Genomic DNA, 21,036 nt, shown 5'->3' on the forward strand with positions numbered 1-21,036 from the left:
TTTGCTCCTTGCTGCAGGAAAGGGAACTTGGGCCCATGCCCCCCCAGAAATGAGAGCAAACTGTAACTGAAGCATGATACTGAACAGGACCAACCCAAGGTTGTGCAGCCACTGCACTGCCCAGCACGAGGAGTTTCTCTGGGGAGCACTCCTGCAGTAGACACAGGTAGAGAGCTGCCTGAAGAGCCAGCCAGGCATTATGCAGCTTTTAGCAACCTGATCTTGTGGTGGGGGGGACTGGTGGGGTGGAAGGGGGAATGGGAGAGGGTTGGAGGCCTTTAAGGTCTTTTCTCAATTCAAACCATTCTATGATTCTATTATTCCATGCTATTGCTGAAGCTCCATGGGGTGATGCTGATTTCTACTTAACTAGGAGCTCCTAACATTTTCTGTAGGTAAATTTGGGGTGGGAGAAGGTAGCACATGCTTGTAATTGAAACATAGACAAGCAATGGGGGAGATGGGCCGTTAACACTTCTCTGGCACAATATGCAGCCCTCTCTTCCACCCCTAGCTTCCAGGCTTTTGTAGACCCCTACCCAGACTTCAGGTGGTTGAAGGGGGCATGCCTTTCCACCTTTCCCTTTCATCAATGCACAGAGCAGGAGAGCACCTGGAGTTCACTGGTGTAGGCACTGCCAAGGCAAAATGTCCTTGTAGCAGCAGCACTTGTATACTGGGAACTGCAGCATCAATGTACCTATAGACATCATGTCTCAAACAGGTGAGTACATAATTTATTGCTTTAAAGGAGAAAAGTGTTGCAGTTGAATTTGGAGATACGATATTCAAAAAGCTCATGTGGAAAAACAGTGTCACTCAGAGACTGCTTTCTCCTTAAGACAGAATTGACACTGCAGAAGTCTGCTGTTTACAGGAAGTCAATGCACAGCAAGCAGCATTCAAGACATGCCGCCGTATAGATACATTTTACAGTGTACAGAGGCTAAGAAAAAACACAAGTCTGCATGGTCAGGGAATATGAAACAAACGCGACTGCAGACTTTTGCAATGTCCAGCAAGATTGGTAAAGCACATGCACTAGAAGTTCCTGCACCAGGTGTTTTATCATGGATAAAAGCGGTGTCAGTAGTCTGTGAAGTAAACCATATGCACTGTCAGGATTTCTGCTACACTGGGAGCACTGTCCCATGTTGTTGAATTTATGTTGTCTGCTCTGTAGTCTTATTCTCTTGTTGATCGGCTCACACACAGAGCTACAAAATGCTTTGTTTCAGCACTCCACCATGCTGAATGCAGCCCCAGGTGTAACAGCACAAAGCACTGAGGAAGCACTTTGTTAAGCTGGATTGGTTCATTATATGGAAATGGAATGTGATAGTACTATCATAAAAGCTGTCCCTCAATGCCAGAAATGGATGCTCAGGCTGGAGCTGCTCCAGAATTGCCTGGTCCTTGCCAGTCATGCAACACTACATGGCATGTGCTCCAGTACTTCACCCTTCTGGGATTCAGAGTGAGCAACACAGAACTGCTGTACAGGGCATAACAGAGCTGTTGCCCCGCTGCCACCGTGGAGGAATACCCCATGGGGTGTACATCATGCACCTCACGTATCAATACTGACGTTGCAATCGTATTCCTGACTAGGTCTTTCAGTAGAGAAGGAAGCCCAAAAGAATCACTACTCCAGAATGGAAAAAAAACCACCTACAAAGATACAGACCTGTTTATTGGGGAAGTAGTGAATGCAGACAGACATCAAATGCATTACACATAAGTACTGCAAAGGGACAAAAGAACTGTTCATAACTAACATCAGACTCGAAATACTACCATTTTCTTCTGTCTTCTTTTCTGAGTTCACTCACTGCCTCCTTTTTGTTGTTCTGAGTGACTGAGGGATAATGTTCCAATATATTCCATACAAATACTGATCTTTGTTATTTATTTCAAAAGCTGCTTTATGATATATAGGTGAGCCAACAGGAAGAGATGCTTGTTTTCTAAACATACTTCTTGACTTTTATAAACTCCTCAGGAATTAGTGACAACTGATTAAACAAATTGGGGTGCAGGTTATGAAATCAGCTTTCACCCCACAACGTTTTGTGCAAAGAGGAACCCTGAAAGTAAGCCAGTCTATAAGAAATTACTGAGAGGTATGAAAGCACTGTGTGCCATTAATCTCCCTTTTAGATAATAGCAGGGCACTGCTCTTTGAAGGTGGGTGTAATTCTGCAGCTGAAATACACAAAGTGCACAGAGTTGTTTAATGCTTGGATGCTTGTGGATGCTTGTCTTAGTCCTCAGAATTACAATTCGTTAAGACCTCATGCCCAGGAGCTGAGGGAGTAAGAAACAAAGGTTGTCAGCCACAGAGGCAGGCTTTGGAAACATGATGGGGCTTGTTTTCCTCTGTAGAAAGGTGTGCAGAGGTGACTCCAGCCCAAGCTGCACAAGGCATGACCCAGTGTTCCCCAGTAGGCTTTCTTATGCTCCCAACTTTGTTTTTTTGTCTCTTCTGCAGAGCTTGCAGTAGCCCAGTGCACACAGCGCCCCGTTGACATTGTCTTCTTGCTCGATGGCTCTGAAAGAATTGGGGAGCAGAATTTCCACAGGGCCCACCACTTTGTGGAGCAGGTTGCCCAACAGCTTACACTGGCCAGGAGAAACGATGACAACATGAATGCGCGGATCGCACTGCTGCAGTACGGCAGTGAGAGAGAGCAGAATGTGGTCTTCCCACTGACCTACAACCTGACCGAAATCTCCAATGCCCTGGCTCAGATCAAGTACCTGGACTCATCCTCCAACATTGGGTCAGCCATCATACACGCCATCAACAACATTGTGCTCAGCCCAGGAAATGGTCAGCGAGTCGCTCGGCGCAATGCTGAACTCTCCTTTGTCTTCATCACTGACGGCATCACAGGAAGCAAGAACCTTGAGGAGGCCATCAATTCCATGAAGAAGCAAGACGTCATGCCCACGGTGGTGGCTCTTGGGAGTGACGTAGACATGGATGTCCTGCTGAAGCTTGGCCTTGGAGATCGGGCTGCCATCTTCCGGGAGAAGGACTATGAAAGCCTCTCCCAGCCAAGCTTCTTCGACAGGTTCATTAGGTGGATATGTTAGTTGAGTGGAGTGCACATGTCCTGTCACCAGCATACACCCCCCCAAATATTACCTGTTCTATTTTCTTCTCTCTGTAGGGTTGCTAGCAACTCTGAGCTGGCCCAGAACAGTTTATACACAGCTACCTTCTGGGTCCTCCTCTCTAACCAAAATCCAGACCTCTTTTTCAACTTTTGTGATGAAGTCGCATATCTTGCATTTATGGTGCTAATTAAATCCAAGATCTAAACAGGATACAGAGCCATATGAAGTATGTCTGTAAAGCTTTACATACACCAAGTTATGCCTTGTGTATCTACTGTTATCCTAGGAGGGCTTATCAGAGAAGCAAGAGGCCTCTCCAGTTTAGCAGGGCAAATGATCACTTCTAGCGTTCAAAAACTGTCAGCATCCTTTGAGGAGCTTTATTGTTTTGACACTGCCCATTCCTTAGCAAGCCCTTTTCCCAATTATATCATCCTTTTTGTTCTCTTGGGACTTTTGCCCCTGAGAGGACTGAGCAAGTTTATGACACATCATGTGCTGCTTGAAATGGTCAGCAGCTTCCTTTTTGCATGGCCCTTCATTGCTTGCTCCTTTTTCTGGGAGCAGCAGGATGGTTAGAATTTTTGCTGCCTTCAACAGCTGTCTGCAGATGTTCCTTTTGGTCCTCTATCAATCCTACATTTTACAGGCCAACTTAAACACCTACATTTTCCTGTGGCCTCTATCTCCTTTGCTTCTTTCTGCCAACCTTACCAGAACCTATTCATTTATTACAGCACCCTAAGTCCTGGCTGAGAGGGGCAGCGTACCTCCCAGCACCTCACAAAATACTATGCAGCACATGGAGCTGCCTCGATGTCACCCCAGAGTGCTCAATGTAACCACGGTGCCTTCTTCTCACCAATCTGCTGGGCAGTACCCAGATTTGAACTTGAATTGTGCTGTCTGCAAAAATAAACAAATAAACTCTTTTCACCCTATTCCAAAAAAGCCTCTTTATTCCGTATTTTCCTTCCACTTTTTTTTTCCTCTTTTATTTTTTATTTTAAATTCTTATTTTTAATGAGCAGGTAGTTATTCTCCTGGTGTTAAGCTACTAAATGAAGGTAAGTTTGCTTCTGCATCTCCTCACAAACATGGGAGCACAAGGCCACGGGTCCCTGCAGCAGAGGATCACAGGGCACTGTCGACATCCCAGAGGACCACAGGAATCTCATGGGAGCCCTCCAGCTCACTGTCCTGTGCCTCCAGTTGTCTTACAGACCTGTTTCATTGCCCCATCCCCATGTTCACAGTGCCCATCTGGACTACAGTCTCTCAGTGTGACAAAGGCAGACACCATTCTTCACCTGCTTCGTATTCCCTTGGCCCAGGGCTGTGGGTAAGGACTGTGAAGGAAGGTAAAGAGCAATGAGCATGGCCACCTCCTCCAGCTGCTCTGCCCCAGGACTGCTCCTGCTTAGCCAAAGTCTACAGCAGACTTTGGACCCTGGGATCTCTGCTCAGACTGGGGAAGTGACTGCTGCCTTCCCCTTTACAGTTTGAACCAGTAGGAAAGCATGTATCGCAGAGCCACACAGCCATGCAGACAGGATACTGGCACAACCAGTCACACAGGCTGTGCCTGCCTAGGGCTGCCTTAGGGAGGACACCTAAAACACAGACACGGGCAGATGAGACTCCTTACTCCTCTCCTGCTGGTAGAGCTGGTTTGAAACACACACCACTCCTGCTGCAGGCCTATACCCCCGGCATGGCTCTAGGAGCTGGCACCACAGGCCGGGGTGCTCATTGCCCAGACTGGCTCTGGTAGCTGCATGCTCCCAGTTAGAACCACCCAGGGTGATGGAGGTGGCACAGGGATGAGGAGATGTCCAGGATGTAGATTGTGCAAAGGAGCAGAGGAGCTGGCAGGGCGGGTCCAGGGAAGGTCATGAGTGAGGGCCAGAGGAGGTAAAGTGGAATGCTGTGGCCTTGTCTGCTGCAGCATCACTGCTGTGCTTTTCCTCCACTGGAAAAGAGAGATGCAGGGGAGCTGCTTTAAGGACAAAATACAGCTGCACTCAGTCCTAGGTGAGTCAGGAGCTGTTCTGGGAGAGATGTGCAGCCAAAGTAGCAAATCCCTCCCCTCCCCTTCCCTCCCCTCATATAGCTCAGCATGAGGGAAGTTATTTTATCCTTGGACCAGCCCTCCTGCAACAGCTGGGGAATGTCTGGGGAATGTCTCTGCCAGCAAGGGCAAACGTCAAGGTAGGTCACCTTCCATGCAATCAAACACCGAAAGGAGACAAGGGTTTGCTTTGTTTGGGAAATGCTCCTGCCTCAGATGGTGGAATTGGAGTTTTGTTCTACAGCCCTTTACTCAATCCCATCCAGATTCATCCCTAGGAGAGCACTGTCTGCAGCATATCTGCCCAGCACAGACATGGAGCTACTTGCTGTCCAAAGAATTTGATTTAACACACTGCATGGTGCACCCTGAGCTGCGTCAATCTGTTGTTTAGAATTGCTTCAAGGAACTTCATGTATCAGGTTTCAAAAGACTCGTCTGAAATGACTCATGCTTGCCTATTTATAAACCAAAAGGGAGTCTCCAAAGCAAAAAAAAAAAAAAAAAAAAAGCCATTAAGCCATTAACCACCCACTCCAGCTGGTCTGGGGCAGAGGGGGAGCACACATGACCACAACAGGGAGCTGGGGGATCTGCTGCAACCATACCTTGCCTCCATGGTGCTTGTGGGAACACTTGGAGTGCTTCTTCTTGTGCTTCTTCTTGTGCTTCTGATGGCAGTCATGGGAGCCTGGTGGGCACCCGGGTGGGCACCCGGGTGGGCACCCAGGTGGGCACCCTGGTGGGCCATGTGGGGGATGCCCATGGTGGTGGTGGCCATGGTGGTGGTGTCCCGGTGGGTGGTGCCCATGGGGGTGGTGGCCTGGTGGGTGAGGGCAAGGTGGAGGGGGCCCTGGGGGACAGGTACCAGGGGTGCCGGGTGGCACTGCTGGGTAGCAAGGGTTGCTGGGCCCAGGGCACGGGTAATTCGGAGGGGCGGGTGGGCAGACTTGCATCTGTGGTGGTGGTGGTGTGCCTAGGAGAAAAGGGGGGAATACAAGTCAGCAAAGCCAGGCATTCCCTGGAATGGCAATGCAGGGAGCTGGTATAGCCATGCACTCAAAGCATCTCAAAGCATGGGTTTACGTCCACCTCACAGGTGAGGCCCACCCCCCCCCGGTACACTGGTAATCCCTCAGGTCTCTTCCCAAGCCCCAATGACTGCGTGGCACTGACAGACCAGCCCTAGCCCTGTGGCTGCTCACCTTGGCTAGCGTTCCACATCCTCTACTGATTCCAAGCTGCAAAGGAAGGACAGGCAATGTCAGTGCTTCATCACAGCGCAAAGGCTACCATTTGAGCCCTACGTTTGCACAGGAAGACACTGGCCACAAGCCCAGCTGCAATCCACACACCCCAGGCACAGAAACAACACTTGTTCCACTGTAGGTTCCCACAGCCCCCCCATCCTTTCTGGAGATGCTGAGTGCCAGGCACTCACAGCCCACCCCCCTGACACTCGTTTTTCCATCATTAATGGAAATAATGCACCAAATCTGATGCAACATGACCCAAGCTCACACATGCAACCTGTGTCCTTGCAGAGCAAGAAGGGTACTGGGGAAATTGCATCCTGTCCCTGCACCAGCCCTGGTACCTCCCGGTGTCCCTGTCTCCACCAGGCATGGCCACGTCAGGGATCAGCTCTGTTCACCTACCCCACAGAACAGTTCCTTCCGAGAGCACCGCAGTCCTGATGGGCAACCTTGGCGTGGCTCTCCCAAAGCAGTGGGCCCAGCCCTCGGGCACCTTTAAATACAGAGCCCTGCCTGGGCGAGGAAGGTGCGGTGGGCAGGGGCAACACTGCGGAGCAGTGAAACTGGCAGCACCACTCCCAGTGCTGTGACAGTCACCATGGGCACGGGGTAAACGTCAGCACTCCTCTCCCACCCAGCACAAAGGTCCTGTGGGGCTGATCAGTCACGTGGTGTCAGGTGATGGGGTGAGTCAGGCGTCCCTGCCATGAACCCTGGTGCGCTGCACCCAGCGTGGGTGTTGCGTGCAGGGACAGGCACGGGGGGGTCACGTCCTCCTGGACCTGCTGCAGGACAGTGGGCTCAGGGCCCTGCTGATGGCCCCCCGTGTCACTGCTGAGGAACAGAGGGCTGGGGGTGGAGGGCTCCCCCCAGTAATCACCCTCTGGGCAGATTGAGCTCAATTTGCTCCGCAGAGGAGGTGATATCTGCCTTCAGACCCAGCAACAGCCTCGACCACAGGGCTGACAGGGACTAGGCCTCCCCATGCTTGGATCTTCCTCTCTGGAGGGCTATGAAGAGCTCCACCGTCACCTCCCAGTAACACCCCCCCTCCTCCTGCCTAGTGCTTCCCTGTGCTCAGCAGCATGCCCTCCCTCAGCACTGAGTGATCCAGCAGGCCCTTTCACACACTGACAAGAAGACACTGCACAGAAAGGGATGTGGCCCCAGTGCCCGGCCCAGCCCCAGTCTCACGGAGTGTCTCAGGGTGTTTTCTGGTCACAGAGACAAGTTGGATGGCGGGGACTACAAGGTGCACAGCCACCTCCAGCCAGGCAGCACGATGGGGTCCCAGCCATTGCCACCAACAAGATTCCCATGGCACCGCCAGCCCAGCCTGCTCCCTCTGCCTCATGGATGGGAGGACAAGGATGCAAGGTCCAGGCCCCAGGTAATAAAAATCATCCTTGGCCATGGAAAGGCTGGAACAGGCAGGGAACATAACCCTCCCAAGAGGAGTAGCTTCCCCGAAGGTGCCAAAAGAAGCCCAGGCAGGAACAAGCATGTTTCCCATCTGTATTTATGTATCCTCTGTGTATTCCCTGGCCCAGCTCTGAGATCCTCTTAAGCTTCTCGTTTCTCCAACAGCGCCAACACAAGTGCTGAGCCTTGCTTTGCCTCCTCCAGCAGCCTGGTGACCATCTGTGATGTCTGCGTGGGGAGGGAGAAGGTGCATCATTTCCAGTCTGAAGGACAGACAATGTGTCATCTGTCCAGCCCATGAAACTTCTCCAGTCGTTGCAGTGTCTCCATCTCTACCCTGGCACAGGGCTACCTTTATGCCCACAGCCCCCCAAGCCCCTCCAAGCGGAGTCCCAGGGGTCCCGGCCTCGTCCCTACCACCAGGGGTGGGACACACATGCAGCTCCTGCTTACCTCAGTCTTGAATTTCTCATCTGTTATGTCTTTGAGATTGATCATGACATTAAAATAGGCTCCAAACACAGCGGCTTCCAGCATTTTGGCTCCCACCTGTGAAAAGAGGCTCCTGGAAAGTGCTCTGACTGAAACAGAGTAGTACCTCACAGTCTGGCAGCAGGACAGACTCTCAGGATGCAGTTTGTTTGCCATGGAAAGCAATGTCCCCTCTCTTGGCATTTAGTAAGTGGAAAGTAGCGGCTAATTTAGGCAAGAAAAGCTGGATAGATTTCAAGCAGCAATGGAGAACCTTGTGTGGACAAGCAATGAGATAGGGAGCCTTAAAGCCCCAGCCAGAACAGCCCAGTGGCCATGGAAGCTCCTGAGCGTGGGGCTATACCTGGAGGTCAGATTTGCAGGCCAGGTTGCCATGGTGTGCCAGCATCTTCAGTGAGGACCAGAGGTTGTTCACCTTCACTGCCAGGGTGCAGGGCACTTCTACTGCTGTTTTCAGCCCCTGCTGCATGGCGACCACTCGCCTGGGATAGGGGACAGCCCCTGGTGAATGCTGGGACAAGCCCTGGGTGGCCCAGCTCTTGTGTGTAAGCTCATGTGCAAGCTCCCATTACCATTGCAAGCCCTTGCCAATCTGACTCACCTTTCCCTCTCCTCAGGGGTGCTTTTTGGCAGCTTCATAGCTTCCTGCAGTCAAGGAAAAGCAAGTTTGGTGGGCCAGGGGAGCTCTGAGACCCCCTGTGCATCAGGGCCCACAGCAGAACCATTAGCTCCCATACTCTGCTGAACCTCTCCATAGAATTATATAATTATAGAATCATAGAATCGATTGAGTTGGAAGGGACCTTTAAAGATCATCTAGTCCAACTCCCTTGCAATGAACAGGAGCACCCGCAGCTCCATCAGGTGCTCAGATACACATCCAGCCTGACCTGGAATGTGTCCATGGACAGGCCATCCACCACCTCTCTGGGCAACCTGTGCCAGTGCCTCACTACCTGCACTGTAAGAAACCTTTTCTTATATCCAGTCTGAATCTCCCCTCTTTAAATTTGAAACCATTTCCCCTTGTCCTGTCACAACAGGAGAAGGCTCTCTGCTAGAAAGTCTGTTCCCTTCTCTCTCGTAGCCCCCTGTAGATAATGAAAGGCCGCTACCAGGTCACCTGGAGTCTTCTTCAGGCTGAAGAGCCACCAGCTTTCCCAGCCTGTGCTCATAGAAGTATTGCATCCCTTGGGGCGTTTTGGTGGCCCTCTTCTGGACACGTTCTGACAGTGCATTAGTCACTCCACCCCAAGTAATGTCCCTTCCCCCAGCTCTGGGGGAATGAGCCCTACTCCTAAGGGGCTGCATCCTACTCCATCAGGATGCAGTGCTGCCTCCTGGAACACCTTGTCTATCAAGCAGGGTCGTGGCTGGTGAGACCTCACCATATAGCTGCTGAAGGCACGGGAGTCTGCATCCACCATCGCAACCAGCTCATCCATGGCCTGGTGGAGGGGAGGGATCACATTCCTCATGATGGAGTCCAGCTGCTCGAACTGCCGCTTCCCATAGCTCATCAACCCCACCATGCAGCCCAGGGCCGCTCCCTGTGAGAGCACTGGGGTAAGTCCTGGGACCCAGCACCTGCCACTACCACTGCACCAGGTTCCCTCACCAAGGAGCCCCCAGATGCCTGGAGAAACACCCAAGCAAGCAGGGACTCCCTGGCACAGGGCACATACCAGAGAGGCCGCAGTTGCAGCCACCGATCCTCCTCCTGGCGCTGCCGACCTCCCGCCGACTGCTCGCACGAAGGCACCCAGTGGCTTTGTGACCAGCCCCTTGTCCTCCTGTCCTGCCTGCACCAGGTACCTGCAGTACACCATGGGTCAGACTACCTCATGCTGGTGGCTACCACCACGCAGTTCCTTTTCATTCCACACTGCCCTCTCCACTGGCTTTTCATCCACCCCTTAGTGAGATGGGAAGGGGGCTAGCGCTGTGCTGGGAGACCTCCCACATGTAGGAGGGTGGGAAAAAAAAGGAGACAGGGAGCCTTGTGGGGACAAATGGGCACTCGGGGACACGTGTGCTGGTGATGTCAGGGATTGTGCTGCTGGGGAGGGATGTCTCTCTGCAGACAGCATTTTTTGGAATGGGAATATGCCCAGGTGCTAGCTGGAGCTCTGCAACCACATCCAAGGGTAAAGGGGCAAGGTCTTGATAGTGCATGTCCTTATTTGCATGTGAACTTCACTTTCTCAAAGCAATCTTAGTGCAAGAGGCAGGCAGCAAGATCCCCCAGCCTGGCCAGAGACAGGAATGATGAGGAGCTCCTACTCAATGATGCGCTCCCGGGGGTTGAATGGAGACAGGGAGTCCAGACCGAGCCGGCTGACAACCTGCGAGGAGCAGCATCAACACATCAGCTCCAAGCTGGCACTGATCACCCAGCCAACACATCCCGCTATGTCCTTGTGCCTCACATTTAATTAACCATGGGAGAGAGCCACTACCCAAGGCAAGGCAGACTGGTTTCACCAGTGCCTCACATCGCAAAGGTGGGAGTGGCGTGTGGCCACCCATGGGTGACTGGAAACCACATGGATAAATAATTAGCTCACTCTTATCTAGCACATTCCTCATAGGGTGGCAAAGTCCCTCCCCACTCCCTTACCCCCTAGAACAGAAAAGCACAGCCTGTCTCTTTATTTCCAGCTTACACTGGTGCTGGGACAGTGTCCTGTTAATACTAAGTATACTGTCCTTGAGCTGTGTGTCCTTCTCCTCGCAGCCTTCACACGGGAAGGCTGGGCAGCTGCTGCCAGTGCTCAGTCCTAAAGGGATGGGCTCTCTGCTCCCCTGGACATCCCAGCGTCCTCAGGGCTATAAATCAGTTTGTCCCAGCTTCTGTGCTCTCACAGCTTTCCAGGCACCACTTCCCTGAGCCAAGGGTAATGGGGTATCCAACATGCCTGGGGGCCGCCCAAGTCCAAGGTCCCTGCTCAGTGGCATTTTGAGAGGCTGGAGGTCTTACTTGTAATCCCACCCTTGTCTCAGTATTGGGAGGACTCACATTACCAGTTTGATCTTGTGTTCCTCTTCCAGTATGAAGAGTTTTTCCTTCTTGATGTAAAACTCAGCTGCATCCAGCATGGCCTTCTTGGGAACGAGCCCCACCAGCTGGGATCCCACCACAGGGAGCTTCAGTGCCTGTGAAGAACATCATAAACATAAGTGTCCCCAGAGCTGTTTTTTCTGCCTCCACTGCCATGAACCACTCCCCATCACAGTTCATGGAGAGGCCTTCAAAGTTGCACCCACCTTGTGAAGATAAGCCAAGATCTGAGGTTAGTAAAAAAGTTGCTTCGCTTTTGGGGTTTACATATGGTTCAGCTCTTTGACCAAACTGACTGAGCATAATATAGGAAAAGAATTCTTCTCGGAAAGAGTGGCAATGCATAGGAATGGGCTGCCTATGGAAGTGGTGGAGTCACCATCCCTCGAGGCTTTCAAGAAAAGGCACGAAGGACATGGTTAGTGGGAATGGTTGGAGTGGGTTGGCTGTTGGACTAGATAATCTTAGATTTCTCTTCCAACCTTAATGGTTCTATGATTCTAAGACAAAGCAGATCTCAACTATGGTTTTGGGCCAAAAACCTGGAGGGAGACAAGCTCTACAAAGCTCCCCATTGAAATGAGTATTGTGCACTACCCACCTCTGCATTATAGCAGACCTCCTCATAGACGGCATGGAGCGGTGTGGTCTCAAAGTCCAGGAGATTTGTTGAAACCTGGGCTATGTTTTCCTCCTCCAAATACCAACCAATGCCTTGCACCTTCTTCAAGCTTCCAGGCTGGGGAGACCACTGTGGTCAAATCACAATGATGGCAACCCAGGGAAGGACAAGCAGGGTAATGGGCAGCACAAGGGTACCTGATCAGCACCACGACCCTGCTCACGGATGTTAAGGGCGATGCGGTGTGCCAGCTCCTTGGTGCATAGAAGATTGATATTGTATGCAATCAGGAAGGTCCGGGCCCCTGTCACCGTGGCCCCCCACTGGGGAACAAAGGTTGGGGGCCCAAAATCAGGAACCCACTCAGGTTTTTCAAGCTGGAGAGGGAGAAAGAGTGCATGAGAGGCAGCACAAACTGACCACCCAGAGGTGGCCTCTCCTTCTATGACCAGCATCTGCCATTAACACCACCACACTCAGCAGCACCCAAAACATTTCATCAGCTCCTCCATCTGATCAAAATACTTGTGCCAAAGAGATGAAAACACAAATATAAAAAAGAAGCACTTTTCTTTCACCTTCCAACTGCTTCACTTCAAAACTTCCTCCTATTTCATTTCTCAGTGAAGCTTTGAAAAAGGCTTAATGCAGAAATGCTTAATTTGAAGCCAGAGGAGATATTTCATTCAGTTTCTCTAGGGTGTTTTGGATCCTTGTGTCACACAGAGGTCTAAGTGAATTCCCCAGGCTGAGCAAGCCCATCTCCCTCATCTTCCCTGCTTCAGCCCCTGCCATCTCACCCCAGTCCATGGACATCCATCACAGTGAGGTGCACCTCATACCTGGATGTGTGAATACAGTGCCCATGCCCTACTGCCTGCACTCTCACCTCACACCTCTCAGCTGCTGCATGCAATTGTTTGAGAAAGGAGGTTCCTTCCCTAAGCCAAGTTTACCTTCTTGGGGAGCGCCTCGTATTCCCCAGCACGGATGGCAGGCAGGGTTCTCCTGCTCTCCTGCCTGGCTGCTTCTCCATACAGGTACACTGCAAGGCAGAGAGGGGATGTGCATGTTGTCTAACAGTCTGGTTTCACCTATTTTCCCCACTGTGCCCTTGGTGAAGCTTTTGTAAAAGGAGTGCTGTATGTTTATGGTTGGGAGTATGCGGGGGTATGGGGTCTGAGCCTGTCTGCCCACTCCCCACTCACCAGGCACTCCCAGCTCCTCTGATAAGCGTTGCCCAAAGACGTGGGCACAAATAACACACTCTTCCATGCTGATGTTCATCACTGGCACAAAGGGGCAGACATCCAGCGCCCCCATGCGAGGATGTTCACCTGTGGGCAGGGCAGAGATCAGGAGCTGCGAAGAGCAAGCAGACAAGAAGGGACAAGGACCCTTGCCCTGCTTTTTCTGCAGTCTGAACGTTGCCACTGCAAGGGAAGAGGAGTCTACAGCAGTAATGCCTACTTTAGCCCAGGAACATGATGGATGCAGCCTCTCTGCAATGGGAAGATGAGGACCTGTTCTGCACCTTCTCATCAGCATCCATCCTGCAGTGCTGGAAATACACTGTGCTTGCCTGCTGGCATCACTTAGGTCCCTACTTCTCAATCCAGCTTTCCCTGAGAATGCTTACCCTTGTGCCGACTCATGTCAATGAGCTCCCAAGCCATGCGGGCTGCGCTCAGTGCCCCTTCAACAACAGCTTCAGGGGTTCCCACAAAGGTGTAGACAGTACGGTTGGTGGATGCACCAGCGTCCACATCCAACAGTGTGCAGCCTGGTGTCTGGGAGATGGCCCGCCCCAGCGCCTCGATCACCTGCCGGGCAGCCAAAGTAGGCAAGTTGGCTGGGCTAGAGAGATGCCTACTACACTCCAGCAGCTTTGCAAAGTGGGTAATGCTTTTGCTCAAGTGCCTCCACCCTGCTCCGAGCAGTGCAGGGGATGCACCCATTCTCAGGTTTTTCAGGAAGAAAGTGAAGATGCAGGACCTACAAGCATGAGCATCCAACTCCCAGTTGGCAGAGCTGTGACTCTGAGATGTCTCCAGCCCTCACGTAGCCTCAAGCCCTTGTAGAGCTGCCCAGCTGCTGCTGCGTGCCAAAGGGCACCATCACAAATTGCTGTTCCTGCGGACACTGTTCCCTGCAGACTTTAAAACAGATTTGGCTCCCCAAAGCCCATTCCCAAGGTGAAGCAGCAGTTTTGCAACAGTTTTGGGTTTGCTGACCTGCACCCCTGGGGCAAAGTGCAGTGTAAGGCAGGTGACCACCACAGGCAACATCAACTTGGGTGGCATGTTTGGAAAAACAGCTGAAAGCGAGGTTTCTCCATGAGCGTGTACCAGACTGCACAGACCCCATGGCAATCTGCAGGCAGCAGGGAGGGGGTTGCCAAGGTCCTGCTTTTCGCTGAGTTGCAAAACGGGATCAGACATTGTGTTTGGGCAGTTTCAGTATTAGTGCACAGCTCTCCCCCAAGGTAGAAGATGAAAGTTCTCACTGAATTGAATTCAGTCTGACTTCACCTGGCCCAGAAGGGCTTAAGGTGCTGGAAAACTACAAGCTAGGCCACAAGTAGCAGTGCAAAACTTGCTGCAAGACAGGCCCAGCCGCCAGCCCCCCACCGCATCTCATCACCAATCCTCACCTCCTTGTTGCATCCCTCCGAGAAGTTGGGGACGCACTCCACCAGCTTGGCCATGGTCCTGGTGTCTGTCCAAACCCTGTGGCCCTGGGCTTGACTCCTCACAGGTCTTTCTGGTTCTTGCTGTCCTGCTGGGAGCAGCAATGTTCCCAGCACTCTGCCCAGCACCAGGGTTTCTCATTAACCACACTGATTCACAGCCAGGAGACAGAAAAGGTTCACTGGATCAACAGTGATTGGACTGCAGTGCTCTTGTGGGGTTTGAGCAGCACATCCAGAGAAATCTCCTGCAGTAATTACCCATTAGTGCCCATGAATCACGAAGACAAGCTGACACCATGTGAAGAAAAACAAAAATCTTCTGAGCCCAACCCCAGTAGCCTGCTCCTGAATGAGTACAGCCCTATCAGCAACAGTGACACAGTACTTGTGTCCCTGCAGCAGTGAGGGACCACAGAAGATGGGCACGCAGAAAGGAAGAATTCAACTGCCCAAAGGAACAAACTGGACAAACACAACCACAAGAACCCAGTGCTCATGGGAAGTTCTGATATTCCAAGAACACCAGTGTGACTCTCCTCCTCCCCAGGTCCTAGGCCAATGCTAAAATCCATCACAGTAAGAAGGATTTCAATCTGCACAGGGAAACCCTATTGGATTTTGAGCCCACTTCCTTCCTTCACCCCTTGACCATCACAACTCCAGCCTAGAAAACCTGGGGGGACCCCTGTTCAACACTCCAGCACATCCCTCCCTGTGGGACAGTTTCAGGTAGCCCCAGGCATACCCTCATCCCCCATTGCCCAGGTAGGCAGAGTCAGCAGCTGCAGAAGGGAAGAGCTGAGGAAGAATTCCTTAAAAGAGACTCCTTGAACACCATCTTGATGCAGATGTGGCTCAACGGCACAGCACCTGCACACCGGATCTGTTCTCAGCTGTGAGCATGGCTTGGGGCCAGTCAGGACAGGCGTGTGGGAGAGAGCTGGGCTCGTCCAGGAGTTGAAGACTGACCCTCAAACACCTGAAGTGAGAATCATACTCCTAGAGCAACAAGTCAGGGCAGCCAGGCTCCCCCAGCAGCACACTATGGCAGCAGTCCTTGCCCTGGGCACTGCACTGCGCTGGAAGTGGGCCTGTGGGAAGGTAGTTGCAAGTGCAGATAAAGAAAGGAATTGATCTCTAAGAGCTATCTGTGCAAAATAGCCATGAACAAGTTGAGAGTTTGGAGGGAGAAGCAGGCAACCCAGATGGAAAAAGGAAACCCTGTGTCTGTGTCTTAGCCCATCATGTGTCTTAGCCCATGGGGTGCAACAGGGAGCTGCTGGCAGCATCAACTCAGGAGGAGGACTGAGGAAAATATCCCAAAAAAACAGACCCTCCACCAGCACCACCATCCAGGGGATGTAGCTCAGCGGTAGAGCGCCTGCTTTGCATGCAGGAGGCCCTGGGTTCAACCCCCAGCATCTCCACACTTTTGCTGCCTGTGAGGAAAACCCCGCACTCACCTTTCTTGGGTCACCTCCAGAGCCCCTCTCCCCTTGCACCTGTCTTTCTCCCCTGTGATCCCAGCAGAGCAGCTGGTGCTTTCCTGCAATGTCACATCTGTTTCTATGAAGCGGAGAATGGATAACCCAGGGAGCTACTGACCTTCCAGCCTCACCACTGTGATGCAGAAGATCATGGGACAGATCCCCATGAAAGCTGTGCCAAGGCACATGGAAGTCAGAGGAGATATGGCATGTCCTAACCAGCATAGTTTCACCAAGGTCATGTCTGCCTTCTATGGTGTTTTAACTGCATCAATGGACATCAGAAGAGTCACTGTTATAATTTATCTGGATTTCAGTAAGGCCTCTCCCACAGTCCACTACAACATTCTTCTCTCCAAATTGGAAAAATATAGATTTGACAACTGGAGTGCTTGATGGATGAGGAATTGATTGCAAGTACCCAGAGAATGTTGGTTAACGGCTTGATATCCAGATGGAGATTGGAGATGAGTGGTGTCACTCAGGGGTCAGTGCTGGGACTGATACTTTTTAGTATCTTCATTAGTGACATCGACAGAGATATGCGAATGACACCAAGCTATGTGTCATACCTGAGGGATGGGACCTAGACAGGCTGAGCAGTGGGCCCAGGAGAACATTTTGAGATTCAACAAAGCCAAGGGCAAGGTCCTGGGGAGACCTGATGGGAGAGACATTCAAGGTCTGGCTGCATTGGGTTTTGAGCAATCTGATTTATCTACAGAAGTCCCTATTCATTGCAGGGGAATTGGACTAGATGACCTTTAAAAGTCCTTTCCAACTCAATTAATTCTATGGTTCTGATGTTCTCAACTAGGAGGGACTTTGACCTGGCCCTGACTTTGGGAATTTTTCAGAATTTTGCCAACCCAGCACAGGTCAGTACATGGCTGCTGGCTGTGGTGGGAAGCAAAGCAGCAGAGAAGTTGTGCCCAAGATGTCAGGGTGCTGTGGGGCTTTGGGTGTGATCAGTGCCCTGTCCTCACAGCGGTTGTCCCCAGGCCTGAAAGGCAATGATGTCCAAAAGGGGAGGGCTCATCCAGGAGCTGAAGCCAGGACCTCTTGCACCCTAAGTGAGAGTCATACCCCTAGACAAACAATGCAAGATGTATAACTGTTGGGGTCCCTCTCACAAGGGGACAGCAAGGAGACCCCCAACACTCATTGGGGTGCTGGGGGCAATGCAGTCTCTGGTACTGCTGGGCTCAGTCCCTACTACCAGGCTCCAGGCACAGAGTGGATCAAGTGGGCTTGACTTTGAGGGAGGGAAGAGAAGCCCTGCAAAATCCAGGTGAGAGCTGAAAATAGGCCCTGGGATATCCATGGAGGAAGAAGGGTGGTGGGCCTGAGCAGCTGTGGTGAGCACAGTGATATGTGGGGAAATGCTTTTGAGGAGGAAACCCCCCAGAGATGGTTTGGGACCGTGATGTGCACTCAACACCTCCAGGCCAGGGGTAAAATCCATCGCTGTGAGCAGGATTCGAACCTGCGCAGGGAAACCCTATTGGATTTCGAGTCCAACGCCTTCACCTCTCGGCCATCACAGCATCCCTGCCCCATGCCTCGGGCACAGCCATCCCTGTGGGGCAGCCCCAACACCCATTCTGCACAGAGGGAAGGTCTGTACAGAGCCTGCTGTGCCCACATAGCCCTGGGCCTTCTCTGTGTCTGTGGTCTGCTAGCAGTACCTGTGCCCAGCAGTGCCTGTGACAGTGCTGCCCCCAAACCCCAATAGCCAGCACAGGATGGGGGGGAGGGGGACTCAGGCAGCTTGACACCCCATTTCATTGCACTGGGCTATGATTCTCACTTTTGGCTGCTGGAGCTCCCAGTTCCCATTGCCCAGTCAACCCCAGAATTCAGGCAGAACTGCTCTGCACTATACTGAGTGGAGACCCTGCAAGGATGGGGCAAGGACTGGGCCCAGCACACTGACCCCTTGCTGCCTCTCAGCACCACTGAGCTGCTGGCATCCAAAGGCAGCACCTAACACCTCCATAAGCACCCCATCATGTGTGTACTCAACAGAGTTTCACCAAGCTGAAGTCATGCTCAGAGAACGTCATAAGTTTCTGTGAAGAAATGACCAAAGACCTCAAAACTTGAGAAGGTCGTGGAACAGATAATCTTGAGTGCAATCACACGGCATGTATGGGACAACCAGGGGATCGGGCCCAGCCAGCATGGGTTTACGAAAGGCAGGTCCTGCCTGACCAACCTCATCTACTTCTATGACCAGTGCCCCACCTGGTGGATAAGGGAAAGGCTGTTGATGTAGTCTACCTACTCTTCAGCAAAGCCCTTGGCACTGTCTCCCACAGCATTCTGCTAGAGGAGCTGGCAGCCCGTGGCTTGGACAGGTGCACTATTTGCTGGGTAAAGAACTGGATGGAGAGCCATGCACAGAGAACTGTGGTGAATGGAGATAAATCCAGCTAATGACCAGTCACAAGAGGTGTTCACCAGGGGACATCAGTACTGGGGCTGTCCCTGTATGGTATCTTTATTGATGACCTTGATGAGCAGATTGAGTGTACCTTCAATAAGATTGCAGATGACACCAAGTAGAAAGAAAGTGTCTGTCTGCCTGAGGATAGGAAGGCCCTACAGAGGGATCTGGACAGGCTGGACTGCTGGGCTGAGGCCAGTGGGATGAAGTTCAACAAGACCAAGACATGAGTCCTACACTCTGGTCACAACAACCTCAGGCAGTGCTACAGGCTTGGGGCAAAGTGATTGCAAAACTGTGTGGAGGAAAAGGATCTGAGAGTGTTGGTTGATGCTTGGCTGAACATGAGCCAGCATTGTGCCCAGATGTCCAATCCACAGCATCCTGGACTGTATCAGAAATAGTGCAACCAGCAGGAACAGGAGGTGATCATCCCTCTGTACTCAGCTCTGGTGAGGCTGCATCTCAAGTGCTGTATTCAGTGTTGGGCCCTTCACTACAGGATATTGAAAGGCCCCCTCTTCAGATATTGAAAGAAAACTTTCAGGTCTCCCCAAAGCCTTCTCTTCTCCAGGCTGAGCAGCCCCAGCTCTCTCAGCCTGTCTCACAGTCTGGTGCTCCATCTGTTGTAGCATTTCTGTGGCCCTTCCCTGGACACTCTCTAACAGGTCCACATCTCCCCTGTACTGAGGACTCCCCATCTGGACGCAGTACTCCAGGTGAGGTCTCACAGCACAGAGGGGCAGATCCCATCCCTCCCCCTGCTGACCACACTGCTTTTGATGCAGCCCAAAGTATGGTCGGCTTTGGGCTGTGAGGGCACAGTGCTGGCTCATGTCCAGCTGCCATCCACCAGCAGCCCCAGGTCCTTTTCAGAAGGACAGTGCTCCATCCTTACATCCCCCAGCTTGTACTGATGGTGGGAGTAGCCACAGCCCAGGTGCACATGATACCAACAGAGGTAATTCACTTGAGAGCAGGAAGACTTTGCAGAGAGATCTGGGTAGGCTTGATCAAAGGGCTGAGTTCACTTGCAAGACGTTCAACCAAGGGAAGTGTTGGGCACTGCACTTGGGTGATAACAGCCTCATGCAGCTGTACAGGCTTGGAGAAGAGTGCCTGGAAAGCTGTCCAGCAGAAGAGGGGTGCTGGGCTACAGCTGGCTGAGCTGAGTCAGCGGAGCACCCCGGAGGCCAATGGCAGCCTGCCCTGCTGCCACAGATGGGAACAACTGGGCTGTGCAGTTCACTGGTGAGAGAGAAGAAGGGATATATTTAGTGACATAGAATTGAATAGAGATACAATGTAGTGATTTAACAGGGACTTAACCACCGTCTAAGAGAGGGCTGGATGCACGTGATCATTTATTGCACAGAGGATAGGGTTAAACACTCACAGACAGGAGACCCTCCTGCTGAGCTATTAGGTTCAGAGTGAAGCTGCTTGCCCCCTGAACTCCTTGAATGACAGAAGTAGGGAGCCCAGCTGTAACAGGATCTGCTCCTCGCCCCACACTTGGTCAACAGTGTATGTTTAAGGGATCATTTGTTCACAATCAGTCTAAGATACAATCTTAGGGAAGCTAACAAGACTTAGCGAAGCTAACAACTACTAGCCACCTAGCGAGGATCAGTATTGCTAAGGCATCTTGGCACTGCAGTGCAAGGGATCTCTGCACAGGACGAACCTCAAGAGATGCCCTTACTTGAGGGGAGTCCTGCCATGCGACCTGCTGCCCTGCTGGAGAGCGCCAGGGCCTCGTGGGGCAAGGTGGAATGGTTTTCAGCTGAGACCGGGGAGATTTAGGTTAGATATTAGGAGGAAGTTCTTCACCCAGAGGGTGGTGAAGCACTGGAACAGGTTGCCCAAGGAGGTTGTGTTTGCCCCATCCCTGGAGGCATTCCAGGCCAGGCTGGATGTGGCTCTGGACAGCCTGGTCTGGTGGTTGGTGGCCCTGCACATAGCAGGGGGATTGAAATGAGATGATCATTATGGTCCTTTTCAACCCAGGCCATCCTATAGGCTGCTTGCCATTTATGGGGTGTGAGGATTGATTGGCAGTCATACTTCTGAGGTGCGTGCTCGATTGGCCTTCAGCTGTTGAACCAAGCTTCTGTTTCATCAGGTCCCCAGTTTGAGGCAGATTTTTGGTCATTGATCTGTTTTAACAAGAGTACTCTTGCTCATTGTCTTCCTGTGTATAAGGCCACTCCGAAGGAGTAAGCAGGGGGAGTGAGGAGGAGGAGGAGAGGGGAGCACACTTTCACATTTGCGTCAGAAGTAGCGCAACCAACAACGCAAGGAAGGGATTGTTCCCTTGTACGCATTACTGATGAGACCGCACGTTGAATGCTGTGTTCT

At 51.9% G+C, this 21,036-nt stretch overlaps 2 protein-coding genes and 2 non-coding genes across 15 annotated transcripts in view; 2 read left to right on the top strand and 2 right to left on the bottom strand.

Moving 5' to 3' along the window:
• The window catches only part of COL6A2 (collagen type VI alpha 2 chain), a 26,028-nt gene extending 21,954 nt beyond the window's left edge, over positions 1 to 4,074 (top strand). Inside the window, exon 28 of the mRNA NM_205348.4 lies at positions 2,492 to 4,074. Within this exon, the coding sequence (NP_990679.1) occupies positions 2,492 to 3,099 (608 nt within the window). The 3' untranslated portion in view covers positions 3,100 to 4,074. The remainder of the gene's footprint in view (positions 1 to 2,491) is intronic.
• FTCD (formimidoyltransferase cyclodeaminase) lies at positions 4,054 to 14,860 on the bottom strand. Of its 12 annotated transcripts, XM_040703317.2 has the most exons (18): positions 14,701 to 14,860; positions 14,047 to 14,203; positions 13,687 to 13,870; positions 13,256 to 13,384; positions 13,004 to 13,092; positions 12,245 to 12,424; positions 12,027 to 12,164; positions 11,389 to 11,520; positions 10,648 to 10,709; positions 10,050 to 10,179; positions 9,753 to 9,914; positions 8,966 to 9,009; positions 8,708 to 8,846; positions 8,326 to 8,421; positions 6,853 to 8,100; positions 6,400 to 6,435; positions 5,803 to 6,170; positions 4,054 to 5,095 (listed from the first exon to the last, which is right to left on the bottom strand). In XM_040703317.2, exons 2-15 carry the CDS (start codon positions 14,056 to 14,058, stop codon positions 8,014 to 8,016), a joined length of 1,584 nt encoding a protein of 527 aa, XP_040559251.1. In that variant the 5' UTR covers positions 14,059 to 14,203; positions 14,701 to 14,860; the 3' UTR covers positions 4,054 to 5,095; positions 5,803 to 6,170; positions 6,400 to 6,435; positions 6,853 to 8,013.
• A 1,234-nt stretch (positions 14,861 to 16,094) lies between these two features.
• Positions 16,095 to 16,166, top strand: TRNAA-UGC. Its single transcript has one exon. It is a non-coding gene; the product is annotated as a tRNA-Ala (tRNA).
• Positions 16,167 to 17,691: 1,525 nt separating this feature from the next.
• Positions 17,692 to 17,773, bottom strand: TRNAS-CGA. Its single transcript has one exon. It is a non-coding gene; the product is annotated as a tRNA-Ser (tRNA).
• Positions 17,774 to 21,036: the final 3,263 nt, after the last annotated feature.

This window comes from Gallus gallus, chromosome 7 (genome assembly GCF_016699485.2).
Source record: "Gallus gallus isolate bGalGal1 chromosome 7, bGalGal1.mat.broiler.GRCg7b, whole genome shotgun sequence".
Classification (NCBI taxonomy): domain Eukaryota; kingdom Metazoa; phylum Chordata; class Aves; order Galliformes; family Phasianidae; genus Gallus; species Gallus gallus.

Coding starts and splice junctions, on each gene's coding strand:
- FTCD (XM_040703316.2), bottom strand. CDS start 14,754: ATGGCCAAGCTGGTGGAGTGCGTCCCCAACTTCTCGGAGGGATGCAAC. Junction 13,093..13,255: donor AGAGGAGCTGGGAGTGCCTG/GTGAGTGGGGAG, acceptor TCTGCCTTGCAG/TGTACCTGTATGGAGAAGCA. Junction 10,180..10,647: donor CCCCGGGAGCGCATCATTGA/GTAGGAGCTCCT, acceptor GGTGTACTGCAG/GTACCTGGTGCAGGCAGGAC.